Source organism: Sitodiplosis mosellana, unplaced genomic scaffold (assembly GCF_009176505.1).
Source record: "Sitodiplosis mosellana isolate CC-2019 unplaced genomic scaffold, AAFC_SMos_1.0 Smas_scaffold_1, whole genome shotgun sequence".
NCBI classification, from domain to species: domain Eukaryota; kingdom Metazoa; phylum Arthropoda; class Insecta; order Diptera; family Cecidomyiidae; genus Sitodiplosis; species Sitodiplosis mosellana.
In genome coordinates this window covers 16743362-16765024 of record NW_022595244.1, presented here as the reverse complement: position 1 = coordinate 16765024, position 21663 = coordinate 16743362, and the positions used below count along the sequence as shown (strand labels likewise).

The following is a 21663-nucleotide window of genomic DNA, read 5'->3' as shown; positions in this document are numbered from 1 at the left end:
AAACGTCATCACAATTCAACATTCCGATTGAAGTATTGCCGCGCAAACTAGAGCCAACTTCATGGTTGATTTTATGTATTTCAAACGAATCTATTGTTAATGTATTTTGTTTATGTGAAAACGATATTTTATTGTGTAAAAATTGTCTAGTATTTTGGAATAGAATCAATTGAAATTGGATTATTCGATGTAAAAAATAAAGCGAGAGAAATGGCGGCAAATGAAATATCGCTATTCAATTCGAGCGTATCGACTGTGGATGGAAATGCGAGTGTAAACAATGATATTGAGAATGGGATGAACAATGAAGACATGATACTGGCTCGATTGAACGAATTGCGATTATGGCAGGAATCGCAGCGTAAATCATTGGTTGAAAATCAATTGGATCAACAAAAAATGTTAGAATTGGAAAAACAAAAATTGTACGCTCTGTTCGGGCTGAATGCTGACGAATCCAGTTTACAAGACGCTGGTGCCTATTCAGCCGAATCGAGTTTTGGCGTTCAACACAATCAACAACAACAGCAACAACCGAGAGTGATGAATAACATTTATGAAACACCAAAAACACATCTCAACGATTCCAATCCTTCGATAGAACAAAAACCACTGGAACTAAACTCACCCTCAATCAATCAATTGCAAAAAATCATCGAAAATTTGGCAAACCATTCGCCAAGACGCGATGTACACCACCAACACGAAGACAATGCAAACATTCCGAAACGGCCGTATTTAAAACGCGGTGAAGGGTTGAAAAATCGCTTTAAAATTTCTCCAGATGCCTTCCGTTTGGACAATCTGCCAAAATATAAATATGCACGGCGGATGCAAAAACATGCGCAATCGCAACAATTGCGTAAACAACGTCATCAGGAAATCCCAACAAATGATACAATAACATCAACTGCAGGCGTAGGGGTGGCTGAAACGTTCGAAGGACAACAAAACAATGCAAAAGATCATTCTATCCACAATCGGAGTCAAAGTGAAAATAACCGAAAAACAGTGAGAGAAACAACAAAACGACCCAGCCCACAAACGTTGCAATTGAAATTGAAACCAAACGCGACGGCAAACAAAGTGAAACCATTGTCATCGTCGAATGAGGTTCTGCATCAGTACAATCAAGGTAAATGGATGTTACTGCGATTTAAAGTTGACGCAATACGTGTTTTTAAGTAGGCTATGTTGACACACTGAGTTATAACATTTAAATTTTTATTGTCATTCGCTAGATGTTGCGCGGAGTGTAGAGCAAGCAATTGTACCGAGAATTAAACGACCAAGTTTATTGTCACCGGCCACAAAAATCTTATTGGACACACCAACCAGGGAGCGAGTACAGTTCCAGCAGGACGAGATAAACGAACTAAAGCATTTTGTGCAATTGGAACAGGATTTTGATAAAAATCAAAGTGCGTTAGAAATGGACCGAGGAAGACGTGACGATAATGTGGTGCTAAAGTTCAAAGTGGGCCTCAATTTATCGCCAAAAAATTACATGAGCCATCGAAATTTCGGTGACATTGAAGAAGAAGAAGAGGAGGAGGAAGAAGAGAATTTTCAGCACAGCATTAGTAGTGATAGTAGTATGGGCGACGAATCGAAACATGTCCGTTTCCACTCGAGAGCGTTGACCATCGAAAAGGATGATCGGAGTCAGATGATGGCTGAAAATATTTACGATGTGCCAAGAACATCCAGTCCACATGAAAACTCATCGGATTCATTTAAAAAGTTCAAGGAAAAGTTATTTGATAGACGACTGAAGCAAAAGTTCCAGAATCGATTGAGCGTTGCCAAAGATTTCGAAATATCAGATATGAATTCCAATTGTGACGATGAAGAAGCCACGGCACATCATTTGAACGAAACGGACGATGCCGAGGTAAAGAGTAAGCTGCAAGAGCGTATGCAGAGTTTGGAACGAGAGATTCATTCGTTCCGCCAACAAAATAACGAGCTTACCAAATTGATCCGTGAATATGACATAATTCGATTGAATTACGACGCAGAGCATCGAGCCGCACAAGAGCGCATGGAAAATGAACGCATCAACTTTGAAATGTACATGCATGATCAACGGTTGAAAATGTTGGACGAAAAATCCAAATGGGAGAAAAAGATGAAAGAAGGTCGCGCAATAACACAAAGTGAAAAGGATGAGCTGGTGCGTTTGCGAGAGAAGTGTGCCAATCATGAAGCGGAGCTCAGTGCTCGGGAACAGAAACATGTCAGTGCACAGGGCCGAATACGGGCACAGTTACGGAACGTCGAAAAGGATTTGAAAGAAACGCGAATCGAATTGGAAAGCCTGCAACGGGAGAATAAGAAATTGGAAGCGGAGAATATGCGATTGAGACGTCAGAGCAATAGCAAAATTTTAACAGAAATCAACAAAAGTATTTCGAAACTGTCCCATTCGAATGAGCATGACAACCAGCGGGAGAACGAAAAAGATGGTGTGAACGAGAAGACATTGCGACGTGGTGTGAAAAAGTGCTCCAATATGAATGCCCACAAAACCGTTGTGGCCAAAGTGACATGTCATCGTGAATCGTCGAAAGGGAATCGTGAACGTTCAAACAGTGTGCCAAATTTGCGAAGTGAAAGCACGGAAAAAATTGCATACGAACTTTGTTCCAGTTCGAACGTTTCGGAAGGTGAAAATAGTGAGAGTTCATCGCACGAGGATAAATCCAACTATTTCGCCAATTCAGTCCAAAAAGACCGATTCAGCAGCGCCGATGAGGAGGAATACAACAAACACAAGTCAAATCAATGCGATGAATCAGACAATATTAGCACTGGAATGAAACGCGTCATTGAAAATCCCGATGGCAGCAAAGATGTGTGGTATCAAAATGGTAATTTGAAGAAAATCTCAGCCGACGGAATGTGCATTCGCATGCTGTACTTCAACAAAGACATCAAAGAAACCGACATCAAAGAAGGAATTGTCAAGTATTATTATGCCGAAACAAACACCTGGCAAACCACTTACTTGGATGGATTGGAAATTTTTGAATATCCTGAGTGAGTACAAATGCATGCATTCGTCTCTTCTTTTTTCACTACACGCAATTTTATAATTCACTAGTGCAATGTATACGCAGATATTAGATAGCATAGTGATGAATTGTGTGTAAGGAATAATCCTTGTCTTGGGGAGCATAATGTCTCGAGGAACGTATAGTGAGAGCATTGCTGCTGACACCCAAATAATTTAAAATAACCCCGCTAAAGAGTATGCTTTGGCGGAATTTTTGCAAAGCTCTTTTACTTTACAAAGAGCTATTGCACAAATTGATTTTGCCAATGAATACCGAATGACGAAATGTGCAGAAAATTTGAACTTAGAATTAATGATAATGAAACAGCTGCTTTGTTTTAGATTGTATAGAAATGATTTCCGTTTCTCTTTCTTTTTTTCAGTGGTCAAACTGAGCATCGTTACAAAGATGGCAAAGTGGAAATATATTTCCCAAATGGGACGGTACGTATATGCAATCCAGCTAGAGAGCAACAGGAAGGAATTAAAGAAGAATGGAAATATCCCGATGGATCGAATGCAATTCAAATGACCAATGGTGAACGTATGCTATTACTACCGAATGGGCAGCGGGAAATCCATGCAAATGGTCACAAACGACGTGAATATCCCGATGGAACAGTGAAAATTGTTTATCCAGACGGTAGCCAGGAGACAAGATACTCAAACGGTAGGGTTCGGTTGAAGAATAAAGACGGTAAACTTATCATGGACTCGGAAACCATTTCCATTTAAAATAACACATTATCATTAGCTCAACTACATTGTCAAAACCTATTTAGAATTAAATGTCACAATAGCATCCATTCATCGTTACATTTACAAAGATATCCCACATACATACACATACACACTCAACGTTGACTTTGATGTGGACTTATTCTGATTGAGAATCAAAAAATTGGTGTAAAACTCTTGTGAACTCACAAATAAAAATAACGAACGGATTTTAAAATTGTATACGGTTTTGTTTTATTCTATTTAATTTACAAACAATATTTGATTTTATTTTTAATTAACATTTTTTTTTAGTTCAGTTGGCAATTTGTCTCGTTTTCTCGTTGCTGCCAAACAGATGCTCGGGTGCGATTGTGTAGTCGAATGGTCGCAAATTGAATGAACCGAAAATTTTCGAAAGAGCATCAATGGAAGCAGTTTCAATGCCATTGTCGTATGTATCGCCGAAACCGGTGCCGAGTAGTTTTTTGGTATCACCATCGTAGATGCCGATTCGACAGCACGCCAGAATATAATTTTTGCTAAGATCACCAATGATTCGTGGTTCAATGTTTTTAATATTCTTATGGGCACAAACTTGTTTCAGTACTTCGAATGGATTTTCAATTTTCCACACTTCATTGATATCGACTTGATTCAATTGTGTGCAAATAAAATCTCGTACAAAATTGTATGGTCGTTGAAGATTGCCATCTTTTTGTGATTCCTCCAACGCACCGACAATGGCCAACATTGTTTGTGCCAACGATTCAACGGATGGTGGGTATTCGGCAGCCAAAATTATTTCTTTTGATCCCAAATTTTGCGAAACATGTGCCAATTTCTCGGTCGAAAGTAGATAATTTTGAATGGCATCAATTCCCTCATCTGGATACTGTGGCAAATGATAACGCAAATAGGTTTCAACGTAACGTTTTGCCAATTTTAAACCTTTGTCAGCTAATTCACGATTATCTTGCAAATTCAAATCATCTTTTTCAATACCGAGTTTTTCGAGACGTAGCTCCTCTTGAACTACATACGATCGTTGCACGAATGCTCGTTCCAAGAGCACCAAGTCGAAATTCTCATTCAATCGCTTGCCAAATGCATAGATTTCCGCGTTGAAGTTCCAGTCAATAAATCCCGATCGCTTATGTACTTGCGGCAATTTATCGGCATATTTGATTTTGCGCTTGTTTAACTCTCGAATGGTTGGTGCTACCCATCGTTTGATTGACCGCGTTGATGTGCCACTAATTGCTGAAACAATAGAAAATTATTTGGTCGCTGATGATTTTGAGGTTATGATTGATAAAAACAAATGAAAAAAGATATCGTACCTTCTGGTACCGCTAATAAATTGAATGAATGGCATTTTGTGGACGCTCTCACTGTCTTCCAAAGTAACCGTGACATGTTTTTTTTTCGCAATCAAACTCGAATTTTTACAATAATTCAAACGATGCTCAATCCCGAACATAAGCACAAGGGCTCGGCGAGACTGAAGAATGTGTGTGACTGAACGTCAAACCATTTGACAAATGTGTCAAAATTCGCCGTCAACATTCGGAACATTTCATGATTTTATTTGAGTAAACAATAGCGTGAGATATTTCAAAAAGATAAAAAAACGTTTTTTTTTCTTTAAATACATATGTTTATTCTTTTTTATCAAAGAGATTATGGTTTTTTTTACAGATTCATTAAATTTCAGCAATAAGAAAAAAATTTATACTGTCTAAATCAGTTCTATAGTCAAAATTTGTTTTTTTCTTTTGTTTTCATGTTTATAACAACGATAATAATTATTTTATAAGATACAAGAATACTTTTAAATTTTGGAAATTTCGAAAAATCTTTGAACGAACGCTGTTTTTTAAAAACAAATTTTGGTCAAATCGAAAACACATTTAGAAATGGTCACACAATGTTTTTAAGAGAAAAAAAAATTGGAAAAGAAACTCGTGTTAAGAAATTCATTATAAATATATTATCATCATATTTAGAACGACAGTAAAAATTCGATTTTGTTGTCGCTTTTTCATGTTTTTCTTTTCTAAGTTGAGATCATAACGTTGAAATCTACATAATTCAAATGAGGAAAGTCTTTTGATATTTGTTTTGCTAAGCAAATGTAACATCAACACTATTTACTGAAGTTTTTTTTTTGTTTAAAAAAAATCGTCTCATTCAATCGAAACTGGCTGAAGACTGAATATACCACAATTATACCTTAGATTAAACCCATTCGCAATTTTTATATACTGTTACGATTACTAAATGCAAGCCAATGCGAACAAAACTGTTCGTTTTCGATTAAATGCTATACTTATACGGATTGAGGGTATACACTGTTATATGATACAAACTGAATAAAACGAAGATATCGAAGAAGGGAAACAAATGTAAAATTGAAAGACCACATTGAGGTGTCACAAATCGTAGGGCACATTATCGTTTTTACAGTGTGATTCGTTTGTAACAATTAAATCGAGTACATTATTTTCCGATGATACGAAATTTCGTGCGATATTATTATTATTTGTTGTGTAGGAAGTTGTGTTTGTGTTACTGGTGGCAACTGATGCGGCAGCCGCCGAAAATCCCGTGCTATTACCAAAACACTTTATTGCTGAGCAAAGTAATGTACACCAACGCCATGAATGCGATGATCGTGTACGTTTTGGCATCAAATTTGAACGCTGATTTAAGATTATCATGGAGCTCTTGTGATTTTGCCGATTTGAATTGGTTCGAACGTTATTATTGTGAGCATTCAAGTTGATGTCCACATCATCATCATCATCATCATCATCATCGTCATCATCATCAATGTAGTTATTAGAATTTCCATTGTCGTAGTTCTGATCAATCGTTACCGCTGGCGTGATGATCAGATAGTTGTATTTACCGTTACAATAAATATTCGATACAGTCGTTGACTTATTCATTCGTGATGCTTTCGCTATTGATCCATTCCCTAATGTGTGTACAACGGTATTTTGAGTCGCAGTCGTTGTTATCGAATGTACAGTCCATCATCTAGTGGAATCTTCGTTCCCACTGGAAGTGTCCTCGGGCTTTACAATTTGATACGTTACCAAGTATTCGGGATAGGCTTGTTCACCACGATAGACGACATACTCGGGAAAATGCAATCCACCAGCTGATGGTCGACCTATGACAAAGTTTATTATGTTCGTTACTTGCATCAACTACGAAAATATCCGATTCTAAATGGTAAAATTGATGTTTTTGGCTTACCTATTACACTGTGATGACCAGGTGGAGAATGTGCCATTTTCATTGCACTAAATTGCAGGAAAGATTTTCCCAAAGCCACACGGCACAACAACAATTGCCTGTTGATCATAACGAAATGATTATCCTTGTTCAAATTCTAGTTAAGAAAAAAAATGAATAAATACCTAGGGCAGAAGTAGCAGGATTTGTCTTTGTGTGATGGGCATCCGATTCCACCTCCCATTCCATACACATATTGATTACTTTTTGAACTGTGCTCAGCAAAATAAATACCGGCTCCGAACATCCCACCAATATAAGCGTGTCGTTCATCAAAACCTTTTTGAACAATTGCATTTATGAATGGACTGCCGTGGAATAGCATCCGTTCACAAGCTTGTCCACTGTTTTCATCCGAAATTTCCTGTCTGCGATGCACATAGCGTTCCCACAGTCGACGATTTTGAACCTTCTGGATCTGCAATTGAAGTTAGCATATTAGTTTTGGGTCGGACTTTCTCTGTCACTAGCCACTTACTCTGATAATATTGTATCGATTGAAGTAACCACCCGATTGGCCATTATCACGATGTTCTCGTATGGTTGCTTGCATTTCTTCTTCGACAGCTAGGAATTCTTTGTCATCAGGAAGCAAATCAACTAAAAGTGTACATGGATTCGGTGCTTGACCTAAACCTAACGAAAATAAAAACATATTAGAATCATTCACACATTGATTATTATTGAAGCCGAACCGATACCTGTTGAAGCTCGAATGGTGGCTATTCCCTTCAGAATTTTATGGCGAAAACCATATGCTGATACTCCAACTTGTTTCAAATCTTCATGACCCATCTCGGCGAGAATTTCCATCGTGATTTGCTCACGATCAAACAATTCAATTAATTGTTCCAATTGTAAGCTAAAACAGAAACACATGACATGTGTTAATATGATACTCAAGCCGGAATACAAATTAGTGTCTGTGAAATTGTACCTGATCAAAAAGCTAGCAACACTAGACTCAGCATCAGATTCATTCGCTTCGCTGCTGATGCCATCTCCATGTGATTCGGCTCCTTGAGGTGGGCTCATGCATGAGCGACTAGGCGTTTGGGGCACTGGTACCGTTAGAGTCATCGATGCACCAGTTGGCAGAGTTACGGTTTCCGTTTCAGTCGTCGGTGAAACCAAAATCGATTGATTCTGGTTCGATGAATTCAAACACAAAATGCCACCTGTTGAGGTCACACTTTGCGTCATTGCGTCCTGTAACAAGCACTTTACATCTTCAGCTGATGCCAATTCGATTGGCGTTTGGTTTTCTTGGTTTTTCATAAATGAATCGGCACCATGTGCCAGTAGCAGCGAACATAATTGAGTTCGACCCTTTTGAGCGGCTGCAATCGAAACATTCACAATTCAATTAGAGTTGAACGGAAGCAGTTTAATTAAATTGATTATTGTACCTTCATGCAATGGAGTAAAACCCCATTTATCTGTTGCATTGACGACTGTGTTGTGCTTTAGCAGCAAAGCTGCAATATCCAAGTGTCCATATGACGATGCATTGTGCAATGGTATTAAACCTCCTTTGTCTTGAGCATTTACATCGGCTCCGCTTTCCAGTAGGAATTCCGCCACTTCGAAATTATTGTAACCAGCTGTAGAAACACAGCAAAATGTAATGATTTTAATTTTTGAAATTATTTTGCAGAAAAAAATACTTTTAACTATTCAAAGTTCGATGAAAAATACCTGCTAAATGAAGTAATGTTGAATTTCGTCCCTGTGAATCACGGCAATTGATATTTTCTGGTGTGACCAAGCGTTGAACACGTGCCAAATTGCCTTTCTTAGCAGCATCAAGAAGAGCTGCTTTGCCCAGAAGCAAATCGGCAACATCGTCATCGCCCTCACGAATTAAATCCAAAGGAGCCGCTCCGTCACGATTTTTCTTAGATGAATTCAAACATAACATTAATTTGAAAGTTTTGTAAGTATTACATATATGCATAAAAATGTTGAATCATATATATGCAAGATATTAAAATTACCTTCGTCGGATCGGCTCCGTGCTTGAGCAGAAGTTTCACAATTTCATATTTTCCCTTCGCAGCGGCTGTAAATGTAAATCCTTGTTTAGAATACAATTTCTTCTTCAATCTCTGTATCAATTGTCTTATAAATAGTTTTACCTTCGTGCAACGGCGTGAATTTCCACAGATCGGCAATATTTACATTTGCGCCATACTTGATGAGCAATTCAGTGACTTCATAATGGCCATATGAGCATGCATTGTGGATTGGCACTAAACCACCTCTATCGGATGCATGCACTTCGGCTCCATTTTCCAATAAGAATTCAACGATTGCGATACGATTATAGCCACTGGCAAAGTGCAGTGGCGTCGAGTGTCGTCCATCTAAATCACGGCAATTGACTGTGTGCGAATTACTGAGAACGATTCGTTGCACTGTATCCAAATCACCCGTTTTAGATGCTTCCAATAATTGCACTTCCAAGTCCACCGTGTCGGGTGGATTTTTCAATATTTTTAAAACACTTTCTGAAGCCAATTGTGCGGCAGTGTATCCCTGAAGTGAAATGATAGCCGGATCAATGTTGTACGAGAGCAGAAGACGGCACGCTTGATCGTTATCATCGCGTGCACAACGATGCAACGCCGTCTGTCCGAGCTCATCCAGTGCATTCACATCGGCGCCACTCTTCAGTAGCAAATCCATAATTTCAAAGTATGAATGATCCGCGGCCATGTGTAACGGTGTTAAAAAGTCTTTATTTTTTTCATTGAGCAATGCTCCTTTTCGAATGAGCGTTTCCACGACTTGTTTTCGCTTTGGATATACTGAGACTACGGCACAATGTAGAGGCGTATCAGCTGTGTACGGATGAACAAAATTCACTGTATCTGTCGTTAGGATTTTCTTGAGCCGTGGAATATCGGCTTGTCTGCATGCGTCCAATACACAGTGACCTTTGTATTCGTCTGTACGTGGAAACGGGAAAGAAAAACAGAATTAGGTTGTGTTATAATTGCCAGTTTGACCATGAGATTTTAAAGGGGAAATTTCCCGAAACACTTACATGCAATACGATCCTGCAGTTCTCTGGTTGGTGCAGAATCAATTGCCGTTTTGTTATGACAGTTTAGTAGCGTTGGATCAGCCTTTTCACTCAATAGAAGACTACACACTTCGATTCGACTCTTTGAGGCGGCCTCATGAATCGGTGTGAATGCCCATAAATCTTTTGCATTAACATTGGCTCCATGTTTGATAAGCAGTTCAGTTACTTCACAGATAAAATGAATGGAGAATGAAAGAGAGTTGAATGTAAACATTAATTTGAAAGTTTTGTAAGTATTATATGCATAAAAATGTTGAATCATATATATATATGCAAGATATTAAAAATTACCTTCAAAATGTCCGTACGAACATGCGTTATGAAGTGGAACCAAACCTCCCTTGTCTTTTGCATGAACATCAGATCCGTTTTGTAATAAAATTTGAACGATATTTATCCGATTATAGCCCGCTGCAAGGTGCAATGGCGTTGAACGACGACCATCGCTTGCGTGACAGTTAACATTCAACGGTGTCAAAAGCGCCAGCAAACGGTCTTCGGCGCCTGAACGTGCGGCCTCCAACAGTTCGTCTTTGCGATATTCGCCCGTTAAAACGGGCCTCGTATTATCGTCGGCTAAATCTAACGGCGTTTTTTGTTCCGAGTTTCGAATGTTCGGATTGGCACCATGTTGTAACAAAGCTATTGAATGAAAACCAAACGAAAAGAAAAGAGCAAAAAAACAACAACAGAGAAATACATATAATTGTGTAAAATTCAAAATGGAAATTGCATTGAACAAAATAAACGACGAGCTGTTTGCAAATTGATTTTTGCAATTGTATTGCCCGTCTGACTGCCTGCCTGCCTCCTTGCCTCTGCCTTACCAATACAAACGTCGATTTTCCCCTTTTGTGATGCTTCGTGTAACGGCGTATAGTTCCAGTTGTCGGTTGTGTTTGGCGATGCGCCAGCTTCAAGCAGCAGTCGAACTACGTCGGCATGCCCAAATGAGCATGCATTGTGTAACGGATGTAAGCCGCCTTCATCACAAGCTTGAATCGAGGCACCATTTGCCAGAAGCAATTCAACCACTTCGCGACGCCCGTACCCTATTCAACGTAAAAAAAGAAACGAGAGGAAAAAATCAACATTACATAATAAAAACCACTGACTCAGATCAATTTCAATGTCTTGCAAATGAGTTCATTTCGCTTACAGCGACACCAATTAAACTTGCACAAATTATTCAATGCAGTTTTTCTGTTCGCTTCAATCTGTGTGTCACTTTTTGCTGTTCGTTGCACACAAAAAAAATGAATGAATGAATGACCCAAAATTTTGCGTTTGAGTTAATGTCGATGTCAGCACAATATTGTGTTATGATTAAATATCTGCACGCTAAATACCTTTACCGTGTTGATTCGCGCAATTTGTACTAATTGCACCAATTAAATTGTAAACAAATCGACTGGCTGAACGTTGTTGAACACCAAGGAAACCAAGAAAAAAGTCGATGGTACTGTGTTTATGTTTGCAATAGATTTACATAAGTTTGGTGTGCAAATAGTAGCCGTATGTGGCCATGCCATAAATAACAACAACACACAAACACATCAACAATGTGGAAAACGCCAATGAAGTACTCAACAAAAATGCCAATGTTTTTTTTTTGCTGCTACTGCTGCTGCGCTTTACTCTCTATCTCACTACGTATTCGGAATGACTTAGTTTTAAATAATGCAAAACCAGTGGTTATGAATTATTCACCTGCAGTCATACGCGACGAACATTATGGACAGACCAAGTCGACTTGGATATTGTTTACACGGATTTTGTCGACTTGTTTACACTCACAGTCGAACGCGGTGTATATGCGAACGGTTATGTGTGGTTGAATAGAGCTATGAAGCAGTTTCACGTCATTCCGAAGGTCAATAAAAATGCCAACACTATTTTATTCTCTGTCTGTTTCTCCCTCTCTCTCTCTTTCGCTCCGTTTCTCGGTTGCTCTATTCTTTCGCAAGAATCAGTTTTTTTTGTCTGCACACAGTGAAATCTAATTTCGGTGGCGAACAAAGGGAAAAGCATCGCAAATTCCAATTATAAAATCAGTCGACATGGTTTGTCAAACAGAATGAGGGTCAAATTCGTGCTGCTTTTTCACACAATTGTCACAAAACCGACGACTACGGTAAAGAAAGAGCAATGGAGCGCATACCATGGCAAACAGCAAGCAAAAGACATATAAATCACCCAAGTGAATAATGAATTTTAACCACTTTCATATGCTCAAGCGCCAAGCTTCATTGCAGTATAGCTACTCACATCACAAAGCGGTACGCTTCATTGTTTTCGGATTTATTTGTTTTTTGTTTTCTTCTCTTTCGCGAAGTTTGTCTTTTTTTTTATTATTATTAGATAAAACATGTAGCATTTTTCAGGCAATTTTATTGTTTTCTCGCTGTGTGTGTGTGTGTCTCTCTCTCATCTGTGGTTTATCTCTGCAATTGTAATCCGTAGTCAAATTCATTGGCAACGACAGAGTAAGTGTTATGATGAAACAGAAAAATTAGAATGCAACACATGCATTTAATATGTACGGCCATTTACTAAATATGTCAAGCGCGCTTAGACAAAATAAAACACGGTGAAATGTGTACTGCAGCATGGGTTTGACCCATTAATCCACATTGGTGACGCACCGTGTTGCGAATATTTTATTCGATTGAAATGCGCTTTTTTTTGCCTGAATGAATGAGAAGCATGTTTTTTTTTCTGCCAAATTTAGCATTTTTATTACAAATCAATTCAATCCAACTCTCACACTTTCTTTTGAAACGCTTTTGTTTTTGTATTGACACGTAAAGCATAAATATACAATCGGAAATGGGTTTTATTCAATAACAACAACAACAACACATCTCTTGGTCTGCTCATCAGTTAATACATCAACTCGAGAGTGATGAGGAAGCACTTTTGTGACGCTAACGAGTACTACACATTTCTATCCAGGGAAATGCATCACTTGACGACGAGCAAATGGAAAAGAGAGAGCATTAATTGTTGGTGGATTTTTTTTTTGTCACATGTCTAATGAACACTCGATCTTAATACCTTATCCGGTTTGTTTTACATTTAAAAAAAAAAGATGGAAAATTGGTTAAGCGAAGCGAAATTATTGGCATTTTCCGTGTTCATGAATACATACATTTTGCATATATGAATCAAGTGCGATAGATTTACATAGCCAACAATAGACCATCACAACAGAGCTGCTGCGCTTCAATCCATCGGTGTATGTATCAGTGTACAGGGAAAAAAAAACAAATTCTTCACTTTTCTTTTGTCCCTCTTGTTCATTATTTGGTCAATTTATGGTTTAATGTGAAATGCTCGTCGCATGAATTCATTCGTTTAATCGATAATAATAACAACAACAACAACACCAATACAAAATTATACTACGGAATAAAATATGATGTATACAAACCAGCAGCAAAATGAAGTGGAGTTGATTTACGTCCGGCTGTATCTCTTGCGTTCACAGTCTGCGAATTAATCAATTTTTTCACTTTGATCATATCACCCGTTTTGCATGCCTCAAACAATTCACGTAGTGGATCGTTTGCCATCACAACATCCAAATTCACTGACAAAGTTCGACTTCGGCTCGACATTTTCGTTGTTTTTGTATCAACTGGTCTCGTTTGTTTTGTTTTTTTTTTTTTGGTTTTTCTAAATATTTATTATTAAAATCAATAAATTCCGTAAATTTCGACACCCAAAAAAGCCCTTTCAAAACCAATTAACTGAATGTGCTGCTCAATGCACTTTGATTCGATAGTATTTTTGTATGAAGGCATTATTGACTAGTTCACAACAATTTACAGCAACAACAACAGAAACGATATCAAGATGATAACAATGAGTAAGTGGATTGTTTTCAATTGTTTGTTCACTATTCGACGAAATTGACGACGCCTCACAACAAGGCTTCGCCTTTCTGTCACCACTCTTCTTTTTTCCTGTGTTGTTCACTTCATTCACATCGCTTGACAAAACACAGTCGCATCAAATGTGTCTCACTTTACCATATTTCTTTCATAATTTTTTATTCACTGAACAAACCATAATTTTACATAATATTTTAGATTATAGTATTATTTTCTTCACGTCATTTTCACTTCTCTTTCCAGCCATTGCTTTGTTTTAGCAATTTTCCCCTTTCGATGCTGTCGCAACACACTGAACTGAACCACACTCTATTAGATAATTTGCGTGCGAATATCGCATTCGTATGCCAATTTCCGTGACTCAATTCGGATTTCACGGGATTACGATTTTTTTTTGGCGATTTTTCTGATTTCTTTCAAATTGTTGGCTGTGCCGTGTGACTATTTTCTTTGTAAATTTGTTCACCCAAACAGCTGCTACTAATTTTATGCTCCCCCGTACATCAATGTCTCCGACCAAGAGCGAACAACAAATAAACGATGTGTTGATATTTATATTTTTGGTCTCTGTGTTCATGTATCACACAGTCCATGCATGTTGTATTTGTCGTATCACTGGTCAGTGTATTCAATTCGCTCAACGTCAGCGAATTGCTACATGAATTCACGGCGATTCTGTTTGTCTACGCACGGCAAATTCGTTCAAATGACACTCTCGATTGAAGTGTGTAAATTGTTGCAAGAATTATTGATAATTTTGTGGATTTTAATGGAAAACGGCATGATTTCAAGAGCAAAAAAGGAGTTCTTATCTATAATTGAATCATTCAATGAATGCAAAACTAAAAACTAAATTACTTTTCTCTCAAAATCGATGGAAGACACAATGTAAATAGTGTTAGATTTTGTCAAAAGTCTTCTTCTCTTTAAATGTGTCACTTTCTTCAACGTGCGAAAAAAAGTTTCATCAGTAAGCTGTCCTTTCAGATGCTCTGGTTAGTTTAAATATCTAAATTTTTTCAGAACAATAACAAAAATAATTCAAAAACAGAGCGACGCGAAAAAACAATTTGAATTAAAAAAGTAGTAGTAGTTGTCTCCATCACAGTCTGGAACATACTAGAATGTGGTCGGGATTTTGAATTCGCCGTCTCGTCACGGCATCGTGGCATATTACTAGTCTACGTGTGCACTATACTGTAGCATGGTTGGCTCAGTATTTTAATAAAATAACATCGTCTCGTCGACCGTCTGTCATTTAATCGGCATCAGTCGTACACGGAACGCAGTTGTGTTTTGTCCAAAAACTCGCAGGTATTTATTAGTTGATATTTACAAAGTTCAAACCGTTTCCAAGAGAAAGTGCATTGATTTTTATCAAATTTGTAATAAAAAGTGCAACAGTAATTAACAATTAATCGTAAAATGTTCGATTTGATCGTCGATTAGCACTGGATCTGGTGTAGAAAGTGTGTCGCACGTATTGAGAGTTGCCCATTTTTAATGTGTTTGTGTGTATCTTCTTTCTTCTTTCTTTGCAGCATTGCCATTGAGCTTTATTTCAATCGAAGTAAATCTCGCATTTAATTTTTTGCTTTGGAATTTGCCGAAATTGTTGTGAAACCTCACACACACACACACAAAAAAAACCCTCTGAAAGAATGGCACCAAAACAACGTATGCGTGTAGCCAACGAAAAGGCCAGCAAAAACATCACTCTTCGAGGAAATGTACCAAAATCAACGGTAAGTTAAATGATTGCATTGATTGGGTTAATGATCTCTCTGTGGAAAAAAAATTGTTTTAAAATCAAAGTTCATGTGTGATATGGAGGAATGATGCATTAGTTTTTGCGTACTGATACAGTTTCGAAGTTCGACGAATGCTTGCGTGTCAACTTTCCCTTGAGGTGATTAGTGAAAATAATCAGTGGAAGTGTGAGACTGTGTGCGCGTGTGTGTGTGTGTATGTGTGTTTTTATATATTGCCGCATATGCGATTTCATGTCTGCGATTGTTATTGAATGTGTTCCATATCGAATTTGTTCCGATTTTTATCACTTCACTACAAGCAGATTGCATTACGTTTGCTGCATATCATCCACTAACCTATTCACCAAAACTTGAATTTCGTTGAAATAAGACACTTTCGAATGAATAATTTTAGCCAAATTCAATGGTGAGGTGTAGGCAAGATGTTATCGATCATTTATTGCGTCGTTTAATAATACACTTCTGCATTCATGCCAACCTGTTTTGTTCTCCATCCGAAAGAAACATACGCAAGCTATTTTTGCGTAGTTCAATTGGGAAATTTTCACGGCCTTTGTCAGCAGAAACAAGTGTTTCTGTTTGTTCATCGCAAATTTTATTTACATTTTTTTATCCGTATGACGAACAAAATATTGTTATTTTTCATACTGAATCTGGAACAATTAAACAAAATACAGAAATAAAATCGAGAATCAATGGATGAATCTCAGACGCCATGCCCAATTACGAACTACCTAAGCATATGCAAGCTACTTTCGTTCATGAACTCGTTTTTTTTTCAAATCTGAACTAATTACCCAAAATGTTTGTCCATTAACTAATGACCCATTTTTTTTCTTCTCGTTAATTTACAGAAAGCCAAAGAAGATCAGTACCCAGTTGGACCATGGTTGTTGGCACTCTTCTTGTTCGTTGTCTGCGGATCCGCTATATTCCAAATAATCCAATCCATTCGCATCGCGTAATTGCAATCCAACTAAATTGATCACCACACTATATATTCAATGTAAAGATATTAATAAATATGTAAAAAAAAAACACGAAACACAAGAAAAATATGCATCCAGATTTACAATTTTATATTTATGTAATTGAAGTGAAACAAACACTATGATTGTCAATGAGGGTGAAATAAGCAAACATACACAATTTCAAACCTTTTTTTGAGGGATTCATAATTTTGTATCATCAAAATTCCTCATTTTGATTTCATTTTTTATACCGGCAATAGGATATGCACAAAAAAAACAAGGTCAATAGCACTTTGTTAATGTAAAAACAATTCCTAACATTAATAACTGAAGAAAGTATTTTTTTTTGTATTTTTCTTGTTCATTTCAAATGAAACAATCGGTTAGTTAAATTGTGTGTTTGCAAAAGAGAAAAAAATATATATGTATTGCAATTACAATGTGCAGTTTATATACATTCGACTACTTTATCTAGAGTTCTTTGTCTAGATAAAGATATTCCAAGCAAAAATTAAATAAAATTTAAAAAAAACTCAACATATGTCTTCTCTTTCTTTTATCTAAACCAAGTAGATTTTCATTTTTCAATTTAAATTTTCATTCATTTAATTAGCGTCCGCTGAAAGAATATACGTAAGTCAACGATGGTATGAATTATTGGAAATGATTAAATTTTTAGAGTCATAACAGGACTTTTGTGGCATAGAATCATCTGAAATTACCTTTTCCTTACCAGTTGGGTTAGTAGTGATCATCGTGTCTGAAGCAGGTTCCTAGTTCCTTTGAATTTTTACTCGAAATTGAAGACATTTTTTTGGTTGCCATTTTTCGAATTGTCGAAAAATCGCCCATATCGACCAAATTACAAAACAAAATTGTCTCAAAAATGAAATTTCCTCCCTCTGGCCGTCGAATCTTAAGAAACTCTGGTAGTGATTGATACGATTATTCCCTGTGAAACATTTTCAAACGAAAAACATTTTGAAATTTGGATATTTGCAAAAAAAATTGAGTTGGCTATTCAAGAAAAATGAAAGCAAAGTCAGAAATGTACGACAAATTTTTATTTAATTTCTTTTAAATTCTGATTTTCATTACATTCGCTTTGCGCTCTAGCTTTGCCATTCACATAAATTATACATCCCAATCGGTGAAAAATACTGATTTGCTTATCTTTAAGAAAATTTAACTAATGATACATTGACTTATTAAATTACAGTTCGATAGAATAGATAGAGGTTTCTGGCACATTTTCGAATTTGATAACATTTATGTGATCACAATAAAATTCAAATCAATGAACGAAATGGCCATTTAAAGTGACCATACTTCGATCAACGAAACGCCGGTGGAACATCTTCGTCATCATCAAATTGTTCCAAGTCGCTTTCGTCGGTGGTTTTTTTAGCCTTCTTCTCTGTGGAGGCTTTACCACTGGCCGATTTTTTCGCGGTTTGTTTTTTCTTCTTTTCAGCCATCAAAAAACTTTTGCGTTTCTCCGCAGAAACTGGCTTTTGCTTCGTCGACGTTGCAAGTTTGAATACAGTTGTTACCGATGGTTTACCTTTAAGTTTTTTGTTAAACGGAACGATTTCCTTGTCGCTGAACATCTGCTTCAACAGTGTTCGAATCTTATCATCGTGCCTTTTCACGTCCATTTGATTTTCATTCTCCAAAAAGGCAATCACCTCTTTCAGAGAACATCTTCCATGTTTTTTAGCTAACAATTTCACAGCTTCGCGGATCTTCTGACTGATTGTTGCACGCGATGACAGTTTGATATGCAGAGATACTTCATGTGCTGCCGACGAACCTGTTGTGAAAAAGTGATGGAAAATGATTATGATTCGTGTTTACTTGATTTTCATGTTTCAGCAGTTTTTGCTTACCCTCGTCATCATGATCCATTTCAGCGTCACCGTTTTCCTTGGATTTGGCTGCTGCTTTTTTACTTGGCTTATCTGAAATTGAAAAATTGAACATTCAACTTGTTTGCTATGATTTTCATATACACACTCATGTTGAGCAAAAAATTACCTGGTTTTGATGTGGCCGTTTTGGCATTTTTCGTTCTTGGTTTCGGTGGATCATTCTCTTTATCGGCCATTTCCCCTTCTGTTCGCATCTTTTTCTGTGGCGACTCTTCATCCTCTTCTTTTTCATCATCATCAGCTGCTCTAGCGCCTCTTTTCGATTTAATCGGCCGTTTGGACGCTGCCTTAGCTATGGTTCCCTTCTTAGGTGGAACAGCTTTAGCTAGTTGTTCATCATCTGCTTGAAAAAATTGAAACAGAAAAATGGGAAAATGTCGACCAATTAAAATTGAAAAAGCGTATGTTTACCTTGATTGGCTCCCTTCTTGGTCTGTGGAGGCTCTTCTTCCTCGTCTTCTTCATCAGATGAGCCATTAGTAGCTTTTTTCGGTTTAAGCACCTGCTTGGCCGCTGCCTTAGCCGCCGTCCCTTTCTTAGGTGGTGCAGCTTTAGCTGGCGGTTTATCATCTGCTTGAGAAAAACGAAAAAAAAATGGGGAAAATGTTGACCAATTCAAATTGAAAGTGCGTATGTTTACCTTGATTGGCTCCCTTCTTGGTCTGTGGAGGCTCTTCTTCCTCGTCTTCTTCATCAGATGGGGTCTTAGCGCCTCTTTTCGATTTAATCGCCTGTCTGGACGCTACCTTAGCTACGGCTCCCTTCTTAGGTGGAGCAGCTTTAGCTGGCGATTTATCATCTGCTTGAGGAAAACGAAAAAAAATGGGGAAATTGTCGACCAATTCAAATTGAAAGTGCGTATGATTACCTTTATTGGCTCCCTTCTTGGTCTGTGGAGACTCTTCTTCCTCATCTTCTTCATCAAATGAGCCATTGGTAGCTTTTTTCGGTTTAAGCACCTCCTTGGCCGCTGCCTTAGCCGCCGCCCCCTTCTTAGGTGGTGCAGCTTTAGCTGGCGATTTATTATCTGCTTGAGAAAAACGGAACAAAAAATGGGGAAAATGTCGACCAATTCAAATTGAATTTGCACATGGATTACCTTGGTTGGCCTTGTTTCTTGTGTTCTTACGCGGCTCTGGCGGATCAAAAATGCTCTCAACTTTTGCCTCATTGCCTTTTTTCAAAAGGGCAGTATCAGGTTCAGTTTCAGCACCAGACATTGCTAAACAGAAAGAAAAAATGTTAGAAAAAATGCCAAATTTTCATTTGTATTTAGCTAGTATTACTTGTCTCCTTTTCCTGCTCCGGTTCATCTTCTTCACTTGATTCACTGGATAAATTCGGCATATTCCTGCCTTTTTCTGACCCATTTTTTCGACTTTCCGCGTCAGATTCATTTGAATCATTTGCCGCGTGGTTGTCGTCAGCCTCTGAATCATGATCACTTTGCTCTTGTCGGTTTTCATCTTGCTGGTCTCCTTCAACGAAATTCGATTTTTTTTCAGGTTTTTCAGTTTTTTCAGTTTTTTTCAACTTTTTTGCTCCCTTTTTTGGTGGCATTTTGACAAAATTCTTACAAAAAAAAAAATATGAATGCAAACAAACGAATACTAAAACTGAGATAAAAATGAAAAATATTAAGAGAAAAAACGTTTAACACATCCAAACACTTAAAAGGTTAAAATGCAAATGGTGGCGAACTAGAGATGATGTTGCAAATTTGGTGCGTGCCGACAGAGACGGTGAAATGAAATCATGCGATAGTCCAGTTAACTGTTGCATCTATGGCAAACACTTTGCACATTCGTATTTGAATTCAACTACTTGAAAAGCAATACGTAATTCGAGCAGAGTGTGGAAGATTGACGCTGGCAACACTGTTCGCCGATGCCGCTGCGATGAAACGCATGCGTACACAAACACTTTTAATAAATAAACACATTTCGCCGAGATATTAGAACTAATTTTCATTTCTGTTCGTCATTCTCAGAGTGTCAATGATCGGGCAAACACAGAGAGTTTAGCGTTTCTTTTGCTCAAAACGTAATTAAAAGAAGAAAAGAGAAATTTATATTCGTTGCATATAAAGCATACATCACACGAAATTCTACCAAACATTTTTATGTGAACAAGAAAATTTGGACTTGTACATTGTGTTGAGAAGAGAATCAAGTGTGCGAGATTTTTTCCCCGCATCTACATCGTTCTTCTTTCTTTGTCAGAATTGTTTTTTTTTTGTTGTTAGTTTGTAGATGTTCACATTGCATGCTAGTTCGAATGTGCATTGTACCGTAAGCAAACGAAAACATTAAATGGCCCGTGTATAAAACATCTTTCGATGGATTGGTTGGCCAATCGTCGCCAACGCGGTACATTGTGTTTTTGACTTCGATATCAAATGTGAATCGCACTAAATTCGAGTGTGTGTTTTTTTTCTCATTCGGGAGAGAATAAGTGAGTGCGAACGGCGAGAAAAGGGCCCGGCAGAGGGAAGAACTTTGCAAAAGCGAAAAATATTGCGTGAAATAAAAATAAAATGGCACGATTCATTCAGTTTCTGTTATTCATTGAATTCATTTTAATCATACCGAGCCTACAAAGTGCTCGGCATGGTTTCGATGCAGAATTGTTGCATGCAGACAATGAAAAGTTGTCAGCAATGGTGATTGAACCCGAAATGCTCGAGTCATTCGTTCGACGCAGTAGACGAGATGTGAAGTTGAGCCCAAGTGACGCGAGCAATTCACAAACGGCCAAAGATACATCGTCGGCCACATCATCGACGAAAAAGTTGCCAAATACATCACAATCGACCGTAAATGTAAGAAACAATGTAACCATCACCACGACCAATAAAATTACCACAGCAGTAAGTATTTCCAACTCTCTCTCTCTCTCTCTCTCTCTCTCTCTCTCTCTCT

At 37.6% G+C, this 21663-nt stretch overlaps 6 protein-coding genes and 1 non-coding gene across 9 annotated transcripts in view; 4 read left to right on the top strand and 3 right to left on the bottom strand.

Moving 5' to 3' along the window:
- The first annotated feature begins 10 nt into the window (after positions 1 to 10).
- LOC129572910 (centromere protein J) lies at positions 11 to 4018 on the top strand. Its single transcript, XM_055453056.1, has 3 exons — positions 11 to 1135; positions 1242 to 3042; positions 3442 to 4018. Exons 1-3 carry the CDS (start codon positions 211 to 213, stop codon positions 3791 to 3793), a joined length of 3078 nt encoding a protein of 1025 aa, XP_055309031.1. The 5' UTR covers positions 11 to 210; the 3' UTR covers positions 3794 to 4018.
- LOC129564727 (U4atac minor spliceosomal RNA) lies at positions 3159 to 3280 on the top strand. Its single transcript, XR_008687545.1, has one exon. It is a non-coding gene; the product is annotated as a U4atac minor spliceosomal RNA (small nuclear RNA).
- Positions 4006 to 5297, bottom strand: LOC129573233 (39S ribosomal protein L44, mitochondrial). The gene is made up of 2 exons (XM_055453614.1): positions 5119 to 5297; positions 4006 to 5038 (listed from the first exon to the last, which is right to left on the bottom strand). Exons 1-2 carry the CDS (start codon positions 5192 to 5194, stop codon positions 4092 to 4094), a joined length of 1023 nt encoding a protein of 340 aa, XP_055309589.1. The 5' UTR covers positions 5195 to 5297; the 3' UTR covers positions 4006 to 4091.
- A 114-nt stretch (positions 5298 to 5411) lies between these two features.
- On the bottom strand, positions 5412 to 14991 carry LOC129572586 (poly [ADP-ribose] polymerase tankyrase). The gene is made up of 14 exons (XM_055452616.1): positions 13606 to 14991; positions 11000 to 11224; positions 10464 to 10814; positions 10131 to 10337; positions 9220 to 10032; positions 9079 to 9143; positions 8780 to 8978; positions 8491 to 8685; positions 8019 to 8421; positions 7783 to 7943; positions 7560 to 7717; positions 7207 to 7499; positions 7043 to 7140; positions 5412 to 6956 (listed from the first exon to the last, which is right to left on the bottom strand). The coding sequence occupies exons 1-14, from the start codon at positions 13790 to 13792 to the stop codon at positions 6817 to 6819; spliced, it is 3495 nt and encodes a 1164-aa protein (XP_055308591.1). The 5' UTR covers positions 13793 to 14991; the 3' UTR covers positions 5412 to 6816.
- Positions 14992 to 15223: 232 nt separating this feature from the next.
- On the top strand, positions 15224 to 17348 carry LOC129572826 (stress-associated endoplasmic reticulum protein 2). The gene is made up of 3 exons (XM_055452960.1): positions 15224 to 15382; positions 15610 to 15813; positions 16695 to 17348. Exons 2-3 carry the CDS (start codon positions 15730 to 15732, stop codon positions 16803 to 16805), a joined length of 195 nt encoding a protein of 64 aa, XP_055308935.1. The 5' UTR covers positions 15224 to 15382; positions 15610 to 15729; the 3' UTR covers positions 16806 to 17348.
- Positions 17349 to 17862: 514 nt separating this feature from the next.
- On the bottom strand, positions 17863 to 20555 carry LOC129572673 (ABC transporter F family member 4-like). Of its 3 annotated transcripts, XM_055452716.1 has the most exons (8): positions 20029 to 20555; positions 19842 to 19964; positions 19611 to 19769; positions 19383 to 19541; positions 19154 to 19312; positions 18849 to 19082; positions 18701 to 18772; positions 17863 to 18624 (listed from the first exon to the last, which is right to left on the bottom strand). In XM_055452716.1, the coding sequence occupies exons 1-8, from the start codon at positions 20300 to 20302 to the stop codon at positions 18146 to 18148; spliced, it is 1659 nt and encodes a 552-aa protein (XP_055308691.1). In that variant the 5' UTR covers positions 20303 to 20555; the 3' UTR covers positions 17863 to 18145. The 3 variants fall into 3 exon arrangements, with proteins under 3 accessions (XP_055308691.1, XP_055308765.1, XP_055308846.1); XM_055452790.1 differs by lacking the exon at positions 19611 to 19769 and having other exon boundaries at positions 20029 to 20526; XM_055452871.1 differs by lacking the exons at positions 19154 to 19312; positions 19383 to 19541 and having other exon boundaries at positions 20029 to 20526.
- Positions 20556 to 20583: 28 nt separating this feature from the next.
- Positions 20584 to 21663, top strand: part of LOC129572511 (sortilin-related receptor-like) — a 14735-nt gene continuing 13655 nt past the window's right edge. The window contains exon 1 of the mRNA XM_055452509.1: positions 20584 to 21611. Within this exon, the coding sequence (XP_055308484.1) occupies positions 21279 to 21611 (333 nt within the window). The 5' untranslated portion in view covers positions 20584 to 21278. The remainder of the gene's footprint in view (positions 21612 to 21663) is intronic.

Excerpts from the sequence above, each read along its gene's own strand:
- LOC129572910 (XM_055453056.1), top strand. The coding sequence starts at position 211 with ATGGCGGCAAATGAAATATCGCTATTCAATTCGAGCGTATCGACTGTG. Across the intron at positions 1,136-1,241 it reads TCTGCATCAGTACAATCAAG|ATGTTGCGCGGAGTGTAGAG; the intron begins GTAAATGGATGT and ends GTCATTCGCTAG. Across the intron at positions 3,043-3,441 it reads GAAATTTTTGAATATCCTGA|TGGTCAAACTGAGCATCGTT; the intron begins GTGAGTACAAAT and ends TCTTTTTTTCAG.
- LOC129573233 (XM_055453614.1), bottom strand. The coding sequence starts at position 5,194 with ATGTCACGGTTACTTTGGAAGACAGTGAGAGCGTCCACAAAATGCCAT. Across the intron at positions 5,039-5,118 it reads TTTATTAGCGGTACCAGAAG|CAATTAGTGGCACATCAACG; the intron begins GTACGATATCTT and ends CTATTGTTTCAG.
- LOC129572586 (XM_055452616.1), bottom strand. The coding sequence starts at position 13,792 with ATGTCGAGCCGAAGTCGAACTTTGTCAGTGAATTTGGATGTTGTGATG. Across the intron at positions 10,033-10,130 it reads ACTGCAGGATCGTATTGCAT|ACGAATACAAAGGTCACTGT; the intron begins GTAAGTGTTTCG and ends TTCCACGTACAG. Across the intron at positions 9,144-9,219 it reads ATTCACGCCGTTGCACGAAG|CCGCTGCGAAGGGAAAATAT; the intron begins GTAAAACTATTT and ends TTACATTTACAG.
- LOC129572826 (XM_055452960.1), top strand. The coding sequence starts at position 15,730 with ATGGCACCAAAACAACGTATGCGTGTAGCCAACGAAAAGGCCAGCAAA. Across the intron at positions 15,814-16,694 it reads GAAATGTACCAAAATCAACG|AAAGCCAAAGAAGATCAGTA; the intron begins GTAAGTTAAATG and ends GTTAATTTACAG.
- LOC129572673 (XM_055452716.1), bottom strand. The coding sequence starts at position 20,302 with ATGCCACCAAAAAAGGGAGCAAAAAAGTTGAAAAAAACTGAAAAAACT. Across the intron at positions 19,083-19,153 it reads CAAGAAGGGAGCCAATCAAG|ATGATGAACAACTAGCTAAA; the intron begins GTAAACATACGC and ends TTTTTCAAGCAG. Across the intron at positions 18,773-18,848 it reads AACGGCCACATCAAAACCAG|ATAAGCCAAGTAAAAAAGCA; the intron begins GTAATTTTTTGC and ends TTTCAATTTCAG.